The sequence below is a fragment of the Lycorma delicatula genome, chromosome 10 (genome assembly GCF_047948215.1).
Source record: "Lycorma delicatula isolate Av1 chromosome 10, ASM4794821v1, whole genome shotgun sequence".
NCBI lineage: Eukaryota > Metazoa > Arthropoda > Insecta > Hemiptera > Fulgoridae > Lycorma > Lycorma delicatula.
In genome coordinates, this window is record NC_134464.1 from 56,399,861 (window position 1) to 56,421,739 (window position 21,879).

At 27.6% G+C, this 21,879-nt stretch overlaps 1 protein-coding gene across 1 annotated transcript in view; it reads right to left on the minus strand.

Moving 5' to 3' along the window:
- Nucleotides 1–7,036: 7,036 nt before the first annotated feature.
- Nucleotides 7,037–21,879, minus strand: part of LOC142331542 (uncharacterized) — a 123,500-nt gene continuing 108,657 nt past the window's right edge. The window contains exons 5-6 of the mRNA XM_075377530.1: nucleotides 12,995–13,454; nucleotides 7,037–7,590 (exon numbers count right to left, since the gene is read on the minus strand). Of these exons, the coding sequence (XP_075233645.1) occupies nucleotides 7,523–7,590; nucleotides 12,995–13,454 (528 nt within the window). The 3' untranslated portion in view covers nucleotides 7,037–7,522. The remainder of the gene's footprint in view (nucleotides 7,591–12,994; nucleotides 13,455–21,879) is intronic.

Below are 21,879 nucleotides of genomic sequence, written 5' to 3' on the forward strand. Positions count from 1 at the left end.
AAGAAACATTTTGGTTAATATTTTTGAGGTGAATATAATAAATCCTTTTATGGATATTGAACATTTAAAAATTTTTACAATTTGAAATAAACTTGTCTTTAACTTTTTTTTAAAATTAATTTAAAATAAAAATATGTATTTTAAATACTGATATTGGTTTTACGTAAAGTTCTAATGCAAAAAAATGTTAAAGAATATTTACGTTCTTTCTTTTTTAATGAAATTTAATGATATTTTCACATGAAATTTTAATAATTAACAATGCAATATTAATATTAAAAAAAAAATAGTATATTAACTATTATTAATTAGATTAATTGCCGTCTAACAACTTTTTTTTTTCTATCTCTTGTATAGTAAATTGTAGGTGTTTCGTCAACATGGCCGGTTAGCTTTGGGCCCGTAAATAGGCTACTCGTGTGTTGATGATTATTTTTAGCGACTACAGACACTAACGTATTTGATAAGAAAAAACTCAAAGCAGTTTCTTAGACATTAAAAAATTTACCAGTTAAAAAAAAATGATATTTTAAGAATTTGTATGCTTAGGATTATCATTATTAACTTGACTAAGTAATTGTTTTTTCATTAAAGAACAATCACTAAACTAAAAAATTACCATAAGTCTATGGGTTCCATGAAAGTTTTTGGTTTCCGTGTGAGATAATAACGTTGGAATTACGCATTTAAACGCAAGCAATTTTTTGGTATTATAGATATGATGGAATGATTTTTCTTCTTTTTGTTAAAAAAATTTACTATTTTCCCTACAATCAAATATATGTTACTTATTAATATTAACGTTAATTGAGAACTGAGCGATTTTATATATTTTCCGTAATGTGCACGCTAATATAGACGAGCAGATATATTTTATTATAAATTAGAAAAAATACCCGGTCTTTTTACTGTCAAATACTGAAGAAATTTTAACATCTTTGTCTTAAATTCTACATCATTTTCTTTTGATTTCAAGAAAATGTCTGAAAATCAGTAGATTCATATAAAAGCGTTATTAAATGTTTTTGAGCCGTAAACTAGCAATACGAAAATCCTTAATCAGGTGTAAACTTTCTAAATAGTGGTTTAACTTTAATCAATCTATTAAGTTACTTTGATAGTACTAATCGGTAACATTGTTAAAGAAGTTTACGGATAATTTTGAATATTTGGAACAAATATTTATTTTATTTTTATTAATCTATTATTTAATTTTTTTTTCAATAAATTTAACATTACCTTTTATTGAAAATAATATAACAATTACATTAAGTAATTGTTTGATTAACATTACACAAGCCTGAAATGGTTGTGTTTTTAATATTTGATAATTAATTCTTATGTATTTTTAGCGCTGAATTCGAAAATAATCTTATTTATTCCTTCACGTCAGAGTTTTTCGCAAATCGAAAATTTCAAAATTTATAAATAGTTGAAAAATTGAGAAAGTGTGATAGATTAAAATAAATGTAAAACTTTTTTTTTTATAATAAAGTAATACAATATATTCACTTTTTGGCTTGTACTATGCATTATAGCTAAACAGTTGAATAGTCTGAAGAGGAGGACGGAGAGGTCATTGATCCCTTAATTTCTAATGAAAATTGCCATACAATAAGCTTAATCTAATACGCCTAAGTTATACTGCATTTTAAAATACATTTTTTTAAATTAATTTTTATATGAGGTACGTTATGCCTTTTGAAACCACTCCCTTTCTTCACCCACCTTTAATGCCGAAGTTTGTAAAATACAAATTTATTTCATGTGTCGAAGTTTTTTTTGGACGGCTTATACTCTGCTTCGTATTTTTTCCTTTTATGTTCTCTACACATCTGGGTGTAACATCCAGCAATAGCCTGACTTCATCGTAGAGGTCCATTTTCCTTGATAACTCCTTTCCGTTTCTTTGATGTCCTGATGAAATCTCTCACCCGTCTCTTCGCTAACGCTCTCAGATTTTTAGGAAAATAGTCCGGATGTGAATTTAGGAAGTAAACCTTCAAGCTCATAGAACAGCCTAAATTTTTGTACTTCTGCAGCATGTTCTCAAAGATTGATTTGAAGTTCGGATCATTGTATTGTAGGGCCTTTTATTTCAAATGACAATCTCACAGGAGATGCTTACTGCAACTTGTTAGCCGATAGGATTTTACCAAATATCCGGGAAAATTTTGGAGAAGAATTAAATAATAAGTTATGGTTTCAGCAAGATGGACCACCACGTCATTATTATCTAAGAGCACGAAAAATTAAAAATGAACAATTTCCAAATCGTTGATAGGTCGTAGAGGAGCCATAGAATGGCCTGCCAGGTACACAGACCTGTCTCCTCTGGATTACTTTTTTTGGAGTACTTGAAACATAATATTTACAAAACAAAACCTGCAGTCGTTGACGAATTGAAAAGAAGAATAATTGACGAATCTGCACGTCTACCACCAGACATGATACAAGTTAGAAACGAATATTACTTGAGTTGAGCACACTGCCAAGCTTTAGAGAGTAAATATTTTGAAGATGTATTGTAGAATGGTAGGCTTTCAAAATGCATTTCATTTGTAATTTACGACCGAAAACATTTATTTAAAATTTTAAAATGAATATTTTAATACTCAAAGTAAATATTATCAGTTGATATATCCGTTTTATTTGTTGTTGTGTTGTTTATTACTATCAATATTGTGGCACTGTTTAAATTTAATATTCTATGCATTATGTATGTAAAATGGAATAAAATTGTTCATGCAGCGCGTTTACCTCGTTTTATTTTTAACACGATTTTTCCATCATCGCAAATTTGAAGATAACTCGATAATGATGGCATTAACAGAATCGGGTTACACCATTTTTTTTCTTGTAAAATTTTAAAGCGAAATCATGTGTCTTATGTCGACTTCTTATTTTAAAAAATCTGATGTTGACACCGCATGACATCCTTGTACGCGTATTAAATTACATGTACAAATTTTTTGCTGCACTTCATTTAAACTTATTTCATTTGAAAGTGAGATGCGATCCTTCAATTCTTTAATAAAGTGGACAGTTACACAATTTCATTGTGGTGGCCACCACAGTGCATCACTTTTTTTTGTGGCGTCCGTATCATCATTTTATATTAGTTTTTATATTAATTTTGTTTCACGTTGCTCAAGTAGTTATCTGGTGTTAGTGAGAGCGTGTCGGAATCCGTAACTATGGACACATCGGTTCGAATCCGATTTAATATGTATATATATATATTTTTTTTTTTTTAAATTTAAATATATTGATTTATTAATAATTATTAACCTCTGTAAAAAAAAATTGAATTAAAATGAAAAATACATAAAATTTTATTTCACTTATAAATTCAGGATTTTTTTTATTGTTATTATTGAATTATTATTTATCGTTAATTTTTTTTTACAATCAGAGGATAATAATTATTAATAAATCAATATGTTTAAATTAAAAAATATATATATATATATATATATGAAGGCGGATTCGAACCGATATGCCTTCCCCCTATAAGATATTTCATTAATTAAAATTTCATTTGGCTATAAATCTGGAACCAATGAAAGTAAGTACCACTTATGATATATCGTTGAAAAGTTCTTAATGAGGGCTTATTTCTGCATCCAAAAACCAAATTTTTTGGATTTTGGTCATTTTTCGTTCAGTCGATTGCAATCAATAGAAAGAATGCAAACTAGATGTTACAGCAGTCCTGAATATAAAATGTTATCATTCTACGGCTAATCGTTTTTGAATTATGCGAGATACATTCGTACGTACGTACAGTTGTCACGCCGAAACTATGGATTCAGGGATAGTTAAAATGGATATTTTCGTTTAAATCTGAAAACCAAAATTTTTCGCGATCATAATACTTCCATTACTTCGTAAAAGAATGAAAAAATTATGTTGGATTTGATTCAATAATGCGGATCTAAAATGGCAGACAAAAATAAAAAACCCACCGTATAGCAGAATTTTTTTTAACTAGTAGAAACCTATCACTTTCTGCCTGCAAATACCTCTCAGATATGCAGTATAAAGCTGTTTCCATGCTTAAATATCACTGGGATAATTACTAATATGGAATAATTAAACAGCGTGCGGGTACAGTTTTGTATATAGTTTAATTTTTTTTGAAATTCTTTTAATTTATTTAAACATATAAATACATTTTCTATTTTTCAATCATGGCACCATTGGTATATAAGATTATTTATATTTAAATAAAATAAATTAAAATTCAAACTTACCAGCAATTCAACGAACAATTGTTATTTTAATGTTAATTTTAATACTTTTAAATTGAAATAAAACGTTTCCTGGTGATGGTCGAATGACGAAATGTTTTCAAAAAAACTTGTACGAATATAAATGCATATTTATGTATCTTATGACACAACCGGTAACGTAAGGATTCCAGTGCGGTTCATACATATAAATCGGTTCAGCCGTTGATCTATCAAAGTAGAATAACTATATATACATACATACACACACCCTAAATATATTACAATCCTTTTTGTACAGTCGTATAAAAATGGGATTAGCTCTTAAGGACTAGCCCAAAGTTAGGTCTCTACCACATCAAATTCGGAAGTTGTGAAGTTATGACGGAACATAATATTTAGTACCATACAACCCGTTTTTTTACAAAATATTTAGGAAAATTTCGAAATGCAGATTAAGCGGGCATCGTTTGGAGTAAATATTCGTGAATAATTTTAATATTGTAACAATTAGACAATTGTAACTAGATAAGCTAGTTTAAAAAAGATTGCGTTGTATTCCTTCACACCTCTTTACGAGTAAATGAAGTAAAATAATTTATTAACTACTGATAATAAGCTACTGATTTTCTAAGCAGACCCTGGTAGTTGCATATTTTCAGCTCTACCGGTTTTTTATCCTTTTAAAAATAAACTTTTTGTAAATTTGATAATCTAAATACTTTTTTGGGGATATTTTTCCGAAAACTGTCTTTTTTGATAAGTTTGCCAATCTGCAACTATTTAACTATTCAGAAAACGGGATCAATCGATTAAGACGAAGTGAGGGCTTTTACATTTATTACTATGTAATCTTTCACAGGATAAAATTAAAACACTAAAAATTTAATTTTGGTTTTGAATTTTTTATTACAAAATGACACTGTTAAAAGAGGAAAGCCAAATAAAATGAATATCACAGTGAAACAGCAATATTTACGTAGATAAATACAATACAACAGTACAATACAAATAGTACATTACAATAAAATACAGTTGCAGACTAGACTATAAATTATTAATATTATTTATACATAATACGTTAAATATATAGTAATATTTACTATTAATTATTAATAAATATAATTTAACTTTTTTCCTCAATTGTATTTAATATATTTCGTAAGGAAATACGTACAATTAATTGAAGCTTTATATCTAGTTTTTACATTAATTACATTTGCTTAGATTATAATTATAATATAGGCTGTAGGTTTATCGTTGCTGATTATCGATTTACCTAAATAAAAAGATTAGGTCAAATTAATGACATAATAATAATCATCAATAATCAGAAGTAATGTTTAATTAAACGATTATTCTGATGAATTTTTGTACTTAATATTTTAATATCGATTAGAAGTAGTTATTGGTTATACTTCTGTATATATATATATATATATTTATTAAGTAACTCTTTAATTTTTTTTCCTTGATTTTTTATAAATCAATTGAATTTTTTTGAATTATATTAGTTTATTAATTATTTACACAGTATTTAATATTAAATGATTATATGATTTCATTAATTTGCACAATAATACATAATATTCATATTTAACTCTATACAATGCATTAGGGTATAAATTTGAAAGAATTATTGGATGAGAGTTGAATTTCGGTGGGGGATTTAACCAATCATAATCCTTTTAATCTTTTATAGCCACGCCCTTACCGGTATGACCTAACCTATTAGATCATTTACTTTTGCTTCGAATCATTTCTTTTTAAGTATCATAATTTTTTCTTTTATTCTCCTTAGGAGAACAAAATCAAAAAAATGTATCATATGTGTACAATATATATATATATTTTTTTTTCATTCGGATGTAAATTTTTTACCCTAGATAATATTTCTTATATTAAATGGATTTATATACTTGTTTTATTAAATTATATTAAAAAAATACACATACAGATTTACAATACTGAACTATTACTAAGTAATTAAAAATTACTCAAAAATATAAAAAGCAAATTTTAATTGCGTAATTTTTAATTTAATAGTTTTTGAGTAATTTTTAATTGAAAATTAACTGCAGAATATACACAAAAATCAAATTTATTAAAACGCAATAAAATTCTTTTGTTCATTAAATAGAAATTTGACTATTATCTTAAACTTTGTCTATGAATAATATAATTAAAATTAATAAACATATCGCTATATAACAGAATTCCAAAGAATTTTCAATTTCATTAAATAGAAATTCGACTATTATCTTAAACTTTGTCTATGAATAATATAATTAAATTAATAAACATATTGCTATATAACAGAATTCCAAAGAATTTTCAATTTCTGTTTTTTTTTTTATCTGAAAATTTTAAATGTAATTATGATATTTCTAAGATGAAAGGCCAACATCAACACAGACTCTATTGAAATAAAAGCTTATAGTTTTATTTTATATAAAAAACAAATTATAAAAGTCAAGCATGTATCTGTAGTAATAGTATGAAACTAGTTATAAAATTATTTTAGAACAGTCTTAAGTCACACAAAATAAACTCTTGAGTTAATATGTCATTTTACATTTGGATTATAAAAGTATTGATAATAATTGAGGTTTATTCATGTTGACGTTGTTTACAGTTTTAATTGTGCTGCTCTAAAAAAACACCATTAATATAACGTTATCTTTCTATATAAAATAAATATTATAAAAAATTATGATCATTTTTATTAATCATATTTTTTATACATGTATTTAAGAAGGATTTTTATAAGTCTTAAACTAAATAAACATCAAAATATTTCATTATTCTGTTGTTTTTTTTTTTTTACTTCCTTTAGGAATATTACATTTGTGAATCAATTAAGGTGAGAGTTTTACGTGTTTAATGAATACTTTTCTTGAATGTATATTTTAGTACAGTACATTCATTAATTTTATATCAAAATCTACTATTATTTTTATTATTGTTATTTGAAAAAGGAAACATTAATCCTGCATTTTTATGTTCTTTTAAGCCGTTTATACAATTTTATTTTTTATACAATAACTTAATTAAATTAAAATGAATTAATCTAAAATAACTACAGTAATACGATAATAATAATATTAATTAATACTTAGGAACATCGTTAATACTATTTACAGTAAAGATGACTTTCTTTTTCTTCTTCTTCTTGTTTTTTTTTCAAGTACATAATATTTTATTTTATTTTTTTTTTTTACTTTTCTATCGTAATTATTTTTTTTTTAGACAGAAATAGGAACAGGATGTCCATATCCTGAGTTAGTTTGTCACGTGACAGCATCCTGTGGGAGCGGTAAAAGCGTTTTTTGTCTGTCTTTTCCACGATGAGTCACAACTGTAACACAAAAAAGAAACAAAATTAGTTTATTAAAAAATAAGGAAAGTTCAAATATTTTTTAAAAAAAATGCATGTTACCATCAGTTTTATCTTAAAAAAAAGATATTTTTAAGAAAAGACTATCTTTCCTTCATACAACTTAATTATTTTTTTTTACCATCTAACGAACACTTTTCATTTGCTGCCTCTTTATAGGAAAAGTAGAAGCAAAGACGAATGCTTTGGATGATAAAAAATAAAATTATTATAATTTGTTTACCCAAATGGTTGAATAAAATTTGTGGTTTTACATTAATAAATGTACGAGAATACATTCAAATATTTTTCACTTTTTGATATCCCTTTTTGATATTTCCCGGTTTAGGATCAGGTATTTCCTTACTCCTTTTTTTTTGCTGTCTTTTTCTCTTTCCAGTAAATCTTCGCAACATCATAATTTTTTTTCTATCTTTAACATCTTTTCCTGTTATATTTTTAAATTTTAATTCTTGTTTAAACTTCATTAATCAGGTTTATTTCTTTTTTTCCTTTTATGGAAAAAACAATGATTTAATATAGATTTAATGATATTATGATTTAGTAATTTTATAGATGGACATAAATATAGTTAACCTTTTTTTAAAGTCATTCTGGTGACCGAAGAATAACAATTTCTTAGCTTTATCATTTTCTACGTTATTTTTCTATATTTGTATATATATTTCATTGTTGCTTTTAAGATTAATTTTTCTATCCTTTACGGGACCTAATATTTTTTTTCTAATTATTTTAGTTTTCCTCTTAAATAGTAGTTTTGTTTTTTCTTATGAGATAATATTCTTTTTAATAGTTTTTTTTTGTCTACACAAATGTTTCGCTAGCTTTTCTCTGTTGTTATATTTGCTTATTTATTTATCTTGAAAATGTTTTTTTTAATTTATGTTTTGTTCAAGACAACGTTGAACCATATTTGATATAATTTGGCTTTTTACTTTTTCCAAAATTTTCTCGTTTTTTTTTATTCTTCTTTCAAATCTCCACTTCAGATTTCTTTTAGGTTTTATTTTTTCTTGAAACCTAGATTCATTAACCTATTTCAATCATTAACATATAAAATTTTTGCTTAACTTCAGTTCCTCGATGTCTTTTCCGAATTGTTTGTACCGATTTGTTTTTATATTTATCAGCCTTTCATCCGGAAATTCGAGGTTTAAATCTCAGTCAGGCATGGCATTTTTCGTACGCTAAAAATTTCCATTCTCATAGGGCAAATTGATCAAAGCAGTCGATGCACTTTATATTAAAAAAAATAATAATTGTCTTTTCAGGCTGTTATCGTTCATTCTATATAAATGCCTGTAAAATTAAGTTCGTGTTCTCCTAATTGCTGTTTCAATATTTCCTATTTCTTGATTATATTACTCTTCCGCTTTCCTTAGTCTGTACATTCCATCTTTATATTTCAGGCCGCAATTTTTTCTGAGGATTCCTTTGTCAACTCTACTTATTTTTTTGTTAAGAAAATATTTGTAGTATTTCTAAATAGTAAGAGATTATAGAAGTTATATAGCGACTTAATTTAGCTTTTCTTAATAAGTATTTTTTATCCTACGGGTTTCAGTTTAAATGATACGATATTTACATTTTATGTTTCTAGCTTTCATTCCTTTTACCTAGTACTGTTAGGATTATTATTTTCCCCTAAATATATGAATATATTTACCATTTTTATCTTGTTATTCTCTGGTACTCTAATTTCTTTGTTTTTTAATCTGAGTGTTGGACAGCCATTTTATTTTTTCATATGAAATTTGTAAACCTATTATATATTCGAGTTTTTCTAAGATTTGGGGTTGTTTCGCTTCAGCTTCTTTTGCTCGTTTGTTTAAAGTTTCATTTTTATTCGAATCGATAATTAAAGTCATTATCGACTTATCAGGTGTACTGTAACTGTATCCGTAGACGTGTAGTCTTGAACAAACTCAGGCTGACCGTTCCTGAGACGTGTAGCTTATTGAAACCCGATCGCCAATTCAGGATATTCAGGATCTATCCGAATAAAAGCAACTATTTTATTAGGATTTGAACCTGAGAACTCCCTTCGAAAGTTGATTTACGACGACGATTTTACGATGAGATCGACCGTGGGTGCTTCAGCTTCGGTTTTTGCTAAAAGTACTAAATCAAGAACAAAAGCCATTATTTATTCTTAATATTAATTTTTTGTTAATTTACGATGTTATAAGTTTTGGTTTATTATTATAATTTATTATTATTTTTCAAAAATATGGACGTTTATTAAGTTTTAAAAATATATATATATATATATATTTTTTTTTTTTTAAGGGTATATCTATTTGTTCATTTTTTTAGATTTTTTTTTTTTTTGTTTAAGAATACTCATTTCGTTTGAGAATTTTGTATTTTTAAGGAACATAGGTAATATCTTATGAAAGTAAAATATAATACACTTGTCTCTTACTATTTTTTGAAGTATTTCTTACCAAAACTAGCACAACCTTAAATTAATTATAAAATTAATTGAATTTTTAATTCACGTTCAACAATACTAACGAAGAAAGGCGGATGTTTATAATCTTTTACATTAATTTCACTTTTGCCATGTAAAATGCATTAAAAAAAAGATTTTTTATTAATATATACAAATATATTATGTAATATATACAAATATTTGATTAATTTTTGTTTTATTCGAGATTAAAAATTCCATTATAAATAAAAAGGTTTAAAAATTATTACTTTAATATATAAAATTGCTGAGAAAGAAGAAAAAAAATAGAATTACCAATAAAACTTAATTTTCTTTTAAACACCGTGAAATCTGTGAAGTTTATTTTAATAATTACTAGAATTAAGCGTCGTTGAAGCAATGATTTTATTTTTCTTATTTTATATTAAAATGTTTTCTTTTTATTACTTTAGGCTATACGTTTTTACCACATGGTGTTAAAAAAAGCTAAAAAAATGATCGGACCAACATTCTGTCGAGATTTAATTAAATACACTAATTTTCGTGTAATATAATTTGTCTTGGAATTACAATAAAAATAGGAGGTAGAATAAATTATCGTTAGAGAAATTATCATAATACACTCTAATGATTTCTTGTTTGAAATTCTTAAAATAAGAATTTAAAAAAAATACAAATCGTTTATATTTTTAAAAACGTAAAAAAATTAGTATTTAGATCGATCTTTTCATTATTATTATATTTTAATTTATTTTATGAAAGGACGTATTTCAAAGTCATAAAGTCATCATTACGTCATTCGTATATTTAGGTAGTAAGTTATCCAACATTATTTATGACTAAAACCATTGCATTTTGATTCTTCGGTTAGACAAAATAACACTGCCGATCGTGTTGATAAGAGTTCCCATTAATGAGAAAGATAATATTTATTCACTCGTATTGTGAAATTTCTGAATTTTACATTATTTCCGAAATGATCAGATTGATTATCGTCTCTTGATGGTACATCAAAAAGTCAGATTGTATCTTTAAAATGCATAAATTGGCTGTCAGATCATTTTTGGAACCGATAAATATGAATCAAATTAACCAATATTTAGAAAATTAAACACGTGAACTTATTTTTGTATTTATATTTATGAAGGCGGAATTTTTTCCCACGTATTCTTAAAAAGTACAACTGTTTGACGATAGAAATATTTTTTTTAACAAACACAGTATTTTAGTTTACGAAAAAAATAACTTTATTATGTTTCCTTTGCATTTTTAATAAATTACCGATCCACTTTAAAAAAAAAAAAATGTTCCCACTTGTTTATATAAAATGCAATTAATAACTTTATTTACAGAAACAATAGTACTCTGTCGAAAAAAATGTTTGATTATTGTAATTAAAAGTAGAAAAACCGTGAACTTCCTTCAACCCGTTCGACGTGTACGTAAATATATACTGAAATAAGTTTCATTAACGTTTTCTGAACTGTGGATTATTTTGCAGTTAGTTTTTATATATATTATTTTTAAGTATTTGTCTTAAATGTTATTCATGTGTTTATATTTTAAATAAACAATATGGTCTTTAATTACGTAGATCGCTTGTTTTATAATTAATTGTAAGTTTTGCGTTTGTGCTGTGGTCACGATTACGAATGGAAAATTAACAATGGGAAACCACATTTTGCCGCAATCAATCCGATCAAATGCGGGGACAGTTTCTTTTTTTATCTGCGGGTTACTGTATCTACCTACCTATGATGTTTTATTTACTAATATGTTATTATTAATATTATATTCGATTAAGAGTAAAATATTTATTTTTGAATTATTCCGGGTCAGATTCATTTATAAAATTTATTTTATAAAAATACTAGCAGACCCGGCAATGGTTCGCTGTATATATATATATATATATATAGATTGAATGAACACAATTGAAAGTTTGATAAAACATTAACAAAATGAACATTAGAGAACTTCACAAAATTTAACCTTTCCCTTCCCCCTTTCCTCGTTTCCCTTTAACTTTTCCCCTTTTCATACTATCATATTTCCTTTCCCTTCCGCCCCACTTCCTCTTTACATTTCCGCCATCCCTCTTTCTCTTATTCTCCTTTCCCCTTTCTGTTTCTTTTCCCGTTTTACCTTTTCCCCGTTTTCCTTTTTTCTATTTTCCCCTTCTTTCCTTTTACTTTTTTCGATTTTTTCCTAATTCCCTTTCTCCCTTTTTCCCGCGCGTAAATAGGTCTAGTAGTTTTTTAGTCTATAGCAAACACACATATCGGAAACATTGAAATGGAATAGTAAAATATTTAGTATAGCGTGTGTTGTTTTTACGCCCAAGTGTGTTGTTTTTCAAAAAAAGCATGTTTTTACTAGTCACAAGTGTGACATCTTAGGTATATAAATAGTAGGTATATAAAAACACGCGTATATTAGAATGCAAAGGTGTGTCAGAATTTCAAAGCTATCGGCAAAGAACTTTCGGAGATTTAAGATTTTGAACAAACCAACATGTTCATTTTTATTCATATAGATCACCAATATCTGCCCGATATGTTCTTTTCATATTATCTTTACTTGAATATTCAATCAGATTAAATCACATTTTAATAAATAAATCATTCCGGGGAGAGTTTATGTAACTATTCGGCTAACTATATATAATTATTGCTTTTAAATGTAATAAACGATGAAACATCACCACAGAAATCCTTTATATATCTTCACGGAACAAATCGAGATATATCATTCTTATAAGATAACTAAACAATTAAATTATGTTTTTCTTTAATTTTTACAATCCCATCAATTATTTTTCGTAACCGCTTAATTTCTAACTTTTAAAATCTTTTGAGTTTTTCATTTATAAATTTACATGTTTAGAGTTTATTAATTTTAATTCTTAAAATAAAATTTCACTCGGCTTACCTTTAAATAAATCTGAAGTTAAAAATTCATCTTCTACCAGCTTTACATGAGGTGATGTTACACATCTATTTCTCCATTTCCATACTAATAAAACAATAAAGACAGCAAAAGCTGCACTGATACCAGCGATCGCTTCGACTTGATGTCGTGTCGGTAATGCTGATCGTTTAAGTATGTCTCCGTCTTGTACTGATCCATCTTGTTGCTCTTCAACTCTATCAGTTTCATTTCCTTTTACGTCAGAAATATTATTTGTATTATTTTTATTTTTATCGTTTTCGATATTTAAAGTTTTATTTGTTATTCGTTCTATTATTATTGACGTTACAGTTGTTATTTCGTCTTCTTTTAATTGACTCTCTTCTGGTAAAATAATTCCTTCTTCTTTACCTTTATGTGTATCTATTACTAATTCTTCACTCTTTTCTGGATGTGATGTACCTGGATTCATCAATTCAACCTATACATTAAAAAAATAAAAAAAAAAAATTAGAATAAAAGTATTTATAATATAAAGAAGAAATCAATAAAATTAATTGTACGTTAAAAAGTTCAATAAATATATAAATAAATAAATATATTATTCAAATTATAATATTACGAAATCGTAAAACGAGTAAAGTTCTCGCATTATAGTATATATATAGTTCATCAACCGGTTTATTCTAGTGGTGAACACGTCTTCCCAAATCATCTGATTTGGAAGTCGAGAGTTCCAGCGTTCAAGTCCTAGTAAAGTCTGTTATTTTTAAAGATTTAAAAACTAGATCGTGGATACCGGTGTTCTTTGGTGGTTGGGTTTCAATTAACAACACATCTCAGGAGTGGTCAAACTTGAGACTGTACAAGAGTATACTTTATTTACACTCATATATTTCATCCTCTGAAGTATTATCTGAAAGGTAATTACCGGAGGCTAAACAGGAAAAAGAAAGGTTAAGTTTATATAGATCATATAAAGAATGGTAGATTTTTTCTACCGCAGATTAAAAAAGAAAAATGTAACTATTTCTTTTGGGGTCTCAAAAAATAAAGAAACTCATGTAAAAATACCATGATTAGAGCAAAATAAAAATATAAAACTAACAGGAAAAAACAAACAAATTATAGACCATGTTAATGGAGAAAATTAGTTATTATATTAATTATAAAATTAAATGATAATAATAATTAAATAAAATAGGAAAATGTTGACCGACAAAATATTTGAGTTTGTATTTAAATAAGCGTACAACGAGTAGCCAAAAAATTATTTTGTATTTTATTAATAACGGATGAATCAGTAGGTTATAACGGATTTGACATCGCGTGATATTTGAGAATGTACAATGTTAGTCGGTGGAAAGGGGGAAGGAAGAAGCGCATCATGGGAAGTACATTGTTACGTCAGCGTTCTATAGTCAATATGGCGAATTGTTCGTTGGGGTATCGCAGCTTTATCGTGCGTACGTCTACCGAGTGTAAAATTGGAAGTGTGGAGAGGGACATCTGAAAACGTAGTTACATTTTCAGATTGTTCGACGTGATTCCATCCCATCAAGGAATACCGTATTAAAGTGGATTAAAAAGTTTAATGCTATCGGGAATATTAATGATCGGTTCGTTGGAATTAAGCGCACCGTACGTACAACAGAAATAGAAGAGCGAACGAGATAGGAGTCGGCTGTGAATCCTACACGCTCTGCCCTGCGATAGTTTCTTGTGTTGAATATCTCTCGGGAAAGTCTTTTCTGTATATTACATATCGACATACATCTCCATCCACGCAAAATTCAAATAGTGTAGAAATTAAAATCAAACGTTAACCTAACTCACCTACACTTTTATAACACGGTACGTGATATTTTAAACGATGATCTAACTCTTTTGAAAATTAATCGTGTCTGATGAAGCTCATTTTTACGTGTCAGGATGCATAAGCAAACATAATTTTCGATATTAGAGCGTACACAAACTGAACATTTACCAGATGAACGACTTAAAATCAAACCGCTACAGACTAAATGCAGTAAGATTTTAGCGACATGTAACATCTTATGAATGAAATGAGAACGTAAATAAATTAATGAATTTACATTAGTAAAAGACCAAATTTTTACAAAAAATACTCGGAAGTAAGCGTTCTGTAGAGTCATGTACTTTAGCGCTCAAGTAATAATTTTGAGTAGCCTAACGCAAAAGGTTGTTTGTTTCATCGATTTCAGTTAAATCGATATTTGATCTTAAATTAAACCAGAAGAAGAAAATTGCAACTAAATAAACCTGAGGAAAGCCAAAACTGAAGTGCATCAAACCAATCGACTATCAGATGTAAAATAGCAAATTTAATGTTGCTGTAACACACGACAAGACTTGTAGCTTATTGAAAATAACGTGAAGAATTGTCGTTACCGAAGTAAATAAGCCTAAATTAAGCAAACTGTTTATACATAATCGCTTGATGTTAAAATAAAAACGATGTAGGATAATTCAGAAATTTCCCTCACCCAGCGTAGTATTTAGAAACTATTAGATTATAAATTAGGATTATATGCTAAATTTTTAATTATTGTAATTAATACAAGGAGGGAATGTTGAAATTGATTCCAACAAGAGCAAGTGAATAAGAGAGGTATTTCATTATAAAGATAAAGTAAGGGTAAGGAATTGAATGACTAATTAATCAAACTATTTTATCTATATTAGTACAGAATACGTATTTACTTTAAGAACATTAATATTTTTTATTCAGTAAAACAAATCTCATTCGTATAACTTTTAGCGAAATCATGTAAACATTTAGTTACTCTTAAACTCGAGTGTATATATAATATTTGTTATTTTTCCAACTATTCAAAAAATAAGGTATGTCATGTCAAAATAAGAAATTGTGGTTTCCCAAAGGGTTCAGTTTTCTTTTTTTCACTCTGTCTATAGATTGTTGCATTTCAAAAGTACAAGAAATGTTTTGTGTTATTCGACGTGAAAAAAAAGATACGACTTGTAGAAAGGTAAGCTGTTGAAGTTACTTGATTGGATCAAATTAGATTTGTGAAGAAAGCGTGCGGCTGACTTTTCAACCTGACAATTGATACATTATATTGAATCTTGCCTTATAAGTTATCGGTAAGTTTTAAGTATAATAATACAAGAGTGAAAAATAAGAAATAAATAAACTCTTTATTTTTGTACTGGAAATCGAATATTTAAATGTTTTCAATTTGCTTAAATCTTATTGTTATTAAATTGAAATTAAAGTTTAAATTGTCTTTCTACTTTCTTAAATTCAATAAAATAAAAATTTAACAGTAAGTCTAAATAAAAATTAAATGTTATCTGTAAGCATTTAAAAGAACATTTTAATGTTATGAAAGATTTTCTGGTCTGTTATTTTATTTATTATTATTAACCGCCGGGAAGAAAAAAAGAAGTTATAAAAATAAATTTCTGCTCCAATTGTGTCGATGTCCTTTTATAATGTAAATTTCAAAATAAAATCGGAATCGAAAAGGTTGAGGGGGATCTTGTACATTTTTTCATTGCTGACCGAAGTTAATCGCTTTATTAAATTATTTATTTTTACTATACGAAATATCTTTAAGTGTTTTTTTCAAATCTATGATAACGGTGAATAATACAAACTATATAATAAGAAATTTAAAAATTAAAATTAAAATGTAGTGATCTCCGAATATCGGGTTCGATGTATGTTTTACGACAATAATACTCGAAATTTTATTAGATTTTTGGAAGGAAATTATTTATTTTATTTTAAAAGTGAAATAAGAATTGTATCAGAACATTTACTAAATATAGGTTCAAAATCTAAGATAAGCATTTTTATACGAATAATTTCTTTCTGAAATATTTAAAATTTCGTTACAAAAAAAAAAAATGGAACATTTTGAAGAATTTAATTTAATAGATATTTTGTTGGAATAATAGATTCTATTACAAGAATGATCGACAAGGAAACGGTTTTAATGATAAAAAATGGTTGTGAACGAAATTACTTTGAAAAGTACTTTCCAAATACTTTTCAAGTATTTGGAAAGTTGAAATATGTTAATAAACATTTTTTAAAAATATTGTACTGGATGCCAGGAATGAGCATTAAAAAAAAAAAAAAAAAAAAAATTAATACGGTTTTGTTAATATTGTAATTATTTGATTTTTTTTATTATGATTTGATTACCTCTAATTATCACATAAAATCACGAAATCTATAAATAAAAAAAGAAATAATGACGAAAGTCAATTGTATCATAAATTTTAATATTTTTAAGCAAAACATATTTATACAAATTAATAAATAAATATTAAGAAATGTACGCCGCAGGGTCTTTATATATTAATGGCTTAATTATGCATTATTTGGAGGACAATCGCTGAAAAGATAAATAAAATCTGCTTTACATAAAATAAATCTGCTTTTATAAAAGCAGATTTTTTACATTTGTTTTTTATAAATAAAATCTGCTTTCTTTGCATCTGCTTTACCGATCTTCATCAAATGGAGAATTAAAAATTACACGGTGTAAAAATATAACTGAGAAGAAAAGATAATTTTTGATGAGAAAATTTGGGGTCTGTTGAGCCCCTTGCTTGACAGCTAACTCATACAACATCTTAATTACAGCCAAAATTGCAAAACAGATAAAATATCGGAAATTAGAAAACATTCAACAAATTTTATAAATTCTTATTGGATTTCATGCGAGCACCTTTTTTTTTAAAAAAAAGTTCATATGTCACTTACATTAATACTAGATTCAGTTTGATTTTCAGTTTTGAAAATTAAAATTTAAAAAAAAAAAATATTATAAGTACGGGATCCATTCTTTTCTTTTGTTTTTTGTGGTTTAAAAGTTGTTTATCGGAATAACTATTTACTTCAATAAGTCGGCCCGGTTTGATGCAGTTATTTCAGAAACCCTTTTTTTCCTGTTTAGCCTCCAGGAATTACCGTTCAGGTATTACTTCAGAGGATGATATATATGATTGTAAATGAAGTGTATGTAGTCTTGTACAGTCTATCTTCGATCATTTCTGAGATGTGTGGTTAATTGAAACCCAACCACCAAAGAACACCGGTATTCACGATCTAGTATTCAAATCAGTATAAAAGTGCCTTTACTAAGACTTGAAACTGGAAATTTCGACTTCCAAATCAGCTGATTTGGGAAGAAGGGTTCACCACTTGACCAACCCAAGGGTGGATTTTTGTCATAAACTTAAAAAAAAGAAAAAAAATAGTAAAGAAAAAGCTTTCATTGTACTAAAATTTAATTTTCTATTACCAGTATAAAAACGTCAACACTGAAATAGGTGACAACTACTCTTACCCTTTTATTAATTTTGTCGAACTATAATAGATTATCAAAATATTGAAAGTTTTGAACTCTATTTGAAAAATTTATATTGAAACAGTTAATTGGAGAAAGTAGTAAATTTATTTACACATTTACGTACATACCTAGATCTTCCTGAAATTTCTATAACTTTTTTTTGTGTTTTTTGGACTAACGGGATCTTGAAAGGTCTACATTTGTAAATAATCCCTGATATCTAAAATCTTTCCTGATCACTATACTTTCTCTTGGTAGCTATACCAGTTGCCGAAACATTAAAGCTGTTGCCGGGAATGTAAAAATGTTTATAAAAATCTGATGTGATGTCACCACATGACTTCCTTGTAAGATTATTGAACTACATATACAAATTTTTTGATGCACTTCATTTAAAAGTTCACTTTCGTTTGAAAGTGAGATACGATTAACCAATTCTTTAATAAAGTGGACAGTTACACAGAAAAATAGCCCTAAACCTTTCCGTAACTGTTTCATTTTAATTTATATATTAATTCTGTTTCACGTCGCTCAAGTAGATATCTGGTGTGACAACGTGTTGGATCTGTAACCATGCACACATTGGTTAGAATCTGACTTCATATACATATATTTTTTTTAACTTTATTTTTTTAAATTTAAATATATTGATTAAATTATTAAATAAATATATTAATAATTAATTATTAACCTCTGTAAAATGTTTTGAATTAAAATGAAAAGTACATAAAATTTTATTTCATTAATAACTTCTGATATTTTTTCGTATTTTATTTATTTATTTATTTTTTTGTTATTCATTTCGTTTTTTACAATTAGAGATTAATAATTATTAATAAATCTATATATTTAAATTTAAAAAAAGGAGATGAAGTCTGATTTGAACCGATATGCCTTTTCTCTTCTAAGATCCAAATATTTCATTAATTAAAATTTTATTTGGCTGTAACTTTGGAACCAATGAAAGTAAGTACCACCTATGATATATCGTTGAAAACCTTCAGTAAGGGCTTACCTTCAGTAAGGACTGCAGTTAAGAAAAAGACCAAAATCAAAATTTTTTGAATTTATATTTTTTGGACACTTTTGGTTCAGACGAATACAATCAAAATGTGACGTGTATAACTAGATGTTACAACAGTCCTAAATCCAAAATTTAAATATCTTACGGCTAATTTTTTAGTTATGCGAGATACATATGTACGTACATACAGATGTCACGCTGAAACTAGTCAAAATGGATTCAAGGATGGTCAAAATGGATATTTCCGTTGAAATCTGAAAACCATAATTTTTCGCGATTACAATACTTTTTTTTTGTACTTCGTACAAGGAAGTAAAAATTGTTTAAATTAATTTATAATAAGTCTGTATTTTTTTTTTTTTTTTACCAATATTATCATATAGTTAGTTAATAATTTATTTGATTTTAGCTTATAGCATTTGTTAACTAATTATTAAAATGTCAATGTTTGATTACCCGCTGGAAAGGAAATCGATCCGGGAACATATATTTTAGTGATAATACGAGTATGCTGTAATAATTACGAATAAACATATATAACGTAATATCGAAAGTAATGGCTGTATTATTGACAGTAATTAATGCTGACGTCCGGGAATTGTAGCGCTTTCAACCTTATATCAGAAAAGCCCTGAATATTAGTCGAGCATGGTATTTTTCATAGGCTAAAAACATCCGTTCCACATTTCCTCTCGCAAGCTTCGAACTAATGGATGAATTAATGAACCGATTAAAACAAATAGTCGGTACGTATTTTACATTAAAGATTGTATTAACTGTAAATTGCGGGAAATTTTACATGTTCTGAATTAATGTTAACTAAAATAGGGTACTCCGAACTATTTCAAAATTTATGTTTGTTTTCTCTGTACAACAAATAAATTGTTGATTACATTACCTTTACTTATACAGAGTGATTCAAAGAAACGGGAAATTTAAAAATTAAATATTGTTAATGAAAATGAATTTTATTTCATGTAATTGTACAAATGTTGCCATTTTAGGATACATACTTTTTATTTATGTTTTAAAGATGACATCTTGCAGGTGACCTCCTCTTCTACGTAAACACTCACGAAGTCTCTTCGTTAAATTGTTCATGGTTTGACGTAACATCTCAACTGGAATTTCCGCAATTGCTTCTCGGATCTCTGCCTTCAGTCTTCCGTTGTAGCAGGTCTACTGTGGAACACTTTGCTTTTAAAGTGACCCCACAAAAAGTAATCGCAAGCTGAGAGATCAGGCGATCTGGGAGGCCATCTAATGTCACCATTTCGTGAAATGACACGTTGTCCAAACAATCGGCGTACAGCTGCCATCGATATTTATGCAGTATGTGAAGTTGCTCCGGCTTTTTGAAACCAGGCTGTGTTAAGAATCGGTGGAAATCTCTTTTGTTGTTCCACAAAAAAGGTTTCAAGCACGGCTACGTAATGAGCCGACGTCACTGTAATCGCAAGGCCGTTGTCATCCTCAAAAAAATAAGGGCCTATAACACCGTAAGATGACATAGCACACCACACGGCCACTTTCTGGCTGTGCAACGGACGCTGGTGTAGGTGCGTAGGATTTTCTTGTGCCCAGTATCTGAAATTTTGCTTGTTAATAAATCCACTGAGGTGGAAATGCGCTTCGTCCGACATCCACAGTTCGTGAACAAACTCTTCGTTATCATTTATCTTCTGAAGCATTACATTACCGAATTGTGCTAGCACAACTGCATCGTTCGGTTTCAGTTCCTGGACGATCTGCAACTTGTATGGATGGTATTGCAAGTCCTTCACTAACATTCTTCGAACACTTGAACTATGCAATTGCAAAGATGCTGAGAGACGACGGATTGACTGATGTGAACTTCGTGTGACAGCATCTTGTAAAGCTTGAACATTCTGTGGTGTACGGACGGTTCGCTCACGGCCTGGAGGTTTTTTTTTCATTGCCGAACCAGTTTCCTCAAAATTAGATATCCATGTTTTAATTGCATGTGCTGATGGAACACAGTCGTGCCGTCCCAGATTAAAATGACGGCGAAATTCTCTACGCGCTCCTTCCACACTGTCATTGTTTTTTGTAAAACGCAAATGCACGTTGCGCACCACTCCAAGGATCCATGCCAACTAAATGGCAGGTTAGGTTACAGAAGCTGGCGCCACTTATGAAGTGGTACCAATCGCCCACGGCTACCAACACAACTTTCAAAATTTCCTATTTCTTTGAATCACCCTTTATAATTAATAAAATTTTGATATTAGAACTGGAAAATAAATGATCATATCATGATGTAAGGCAAATGCAAAAAATTTGGTTTGATTACTGATTTTTTTTAAATTTATATATATATATATATATTTATATATATATGTATATATATATTTATATATATATGTATATATATATTTTTTTTTAAATTTCAATGGACACCTACAATCATACGTTCGTACTGAAATGTGGGAGAACGTATGAGAATATTATTTAACATTTAAAAAGACCATGTAACATTTAAGGTTTCTAGTATAAGAAACCGTATGATTTTA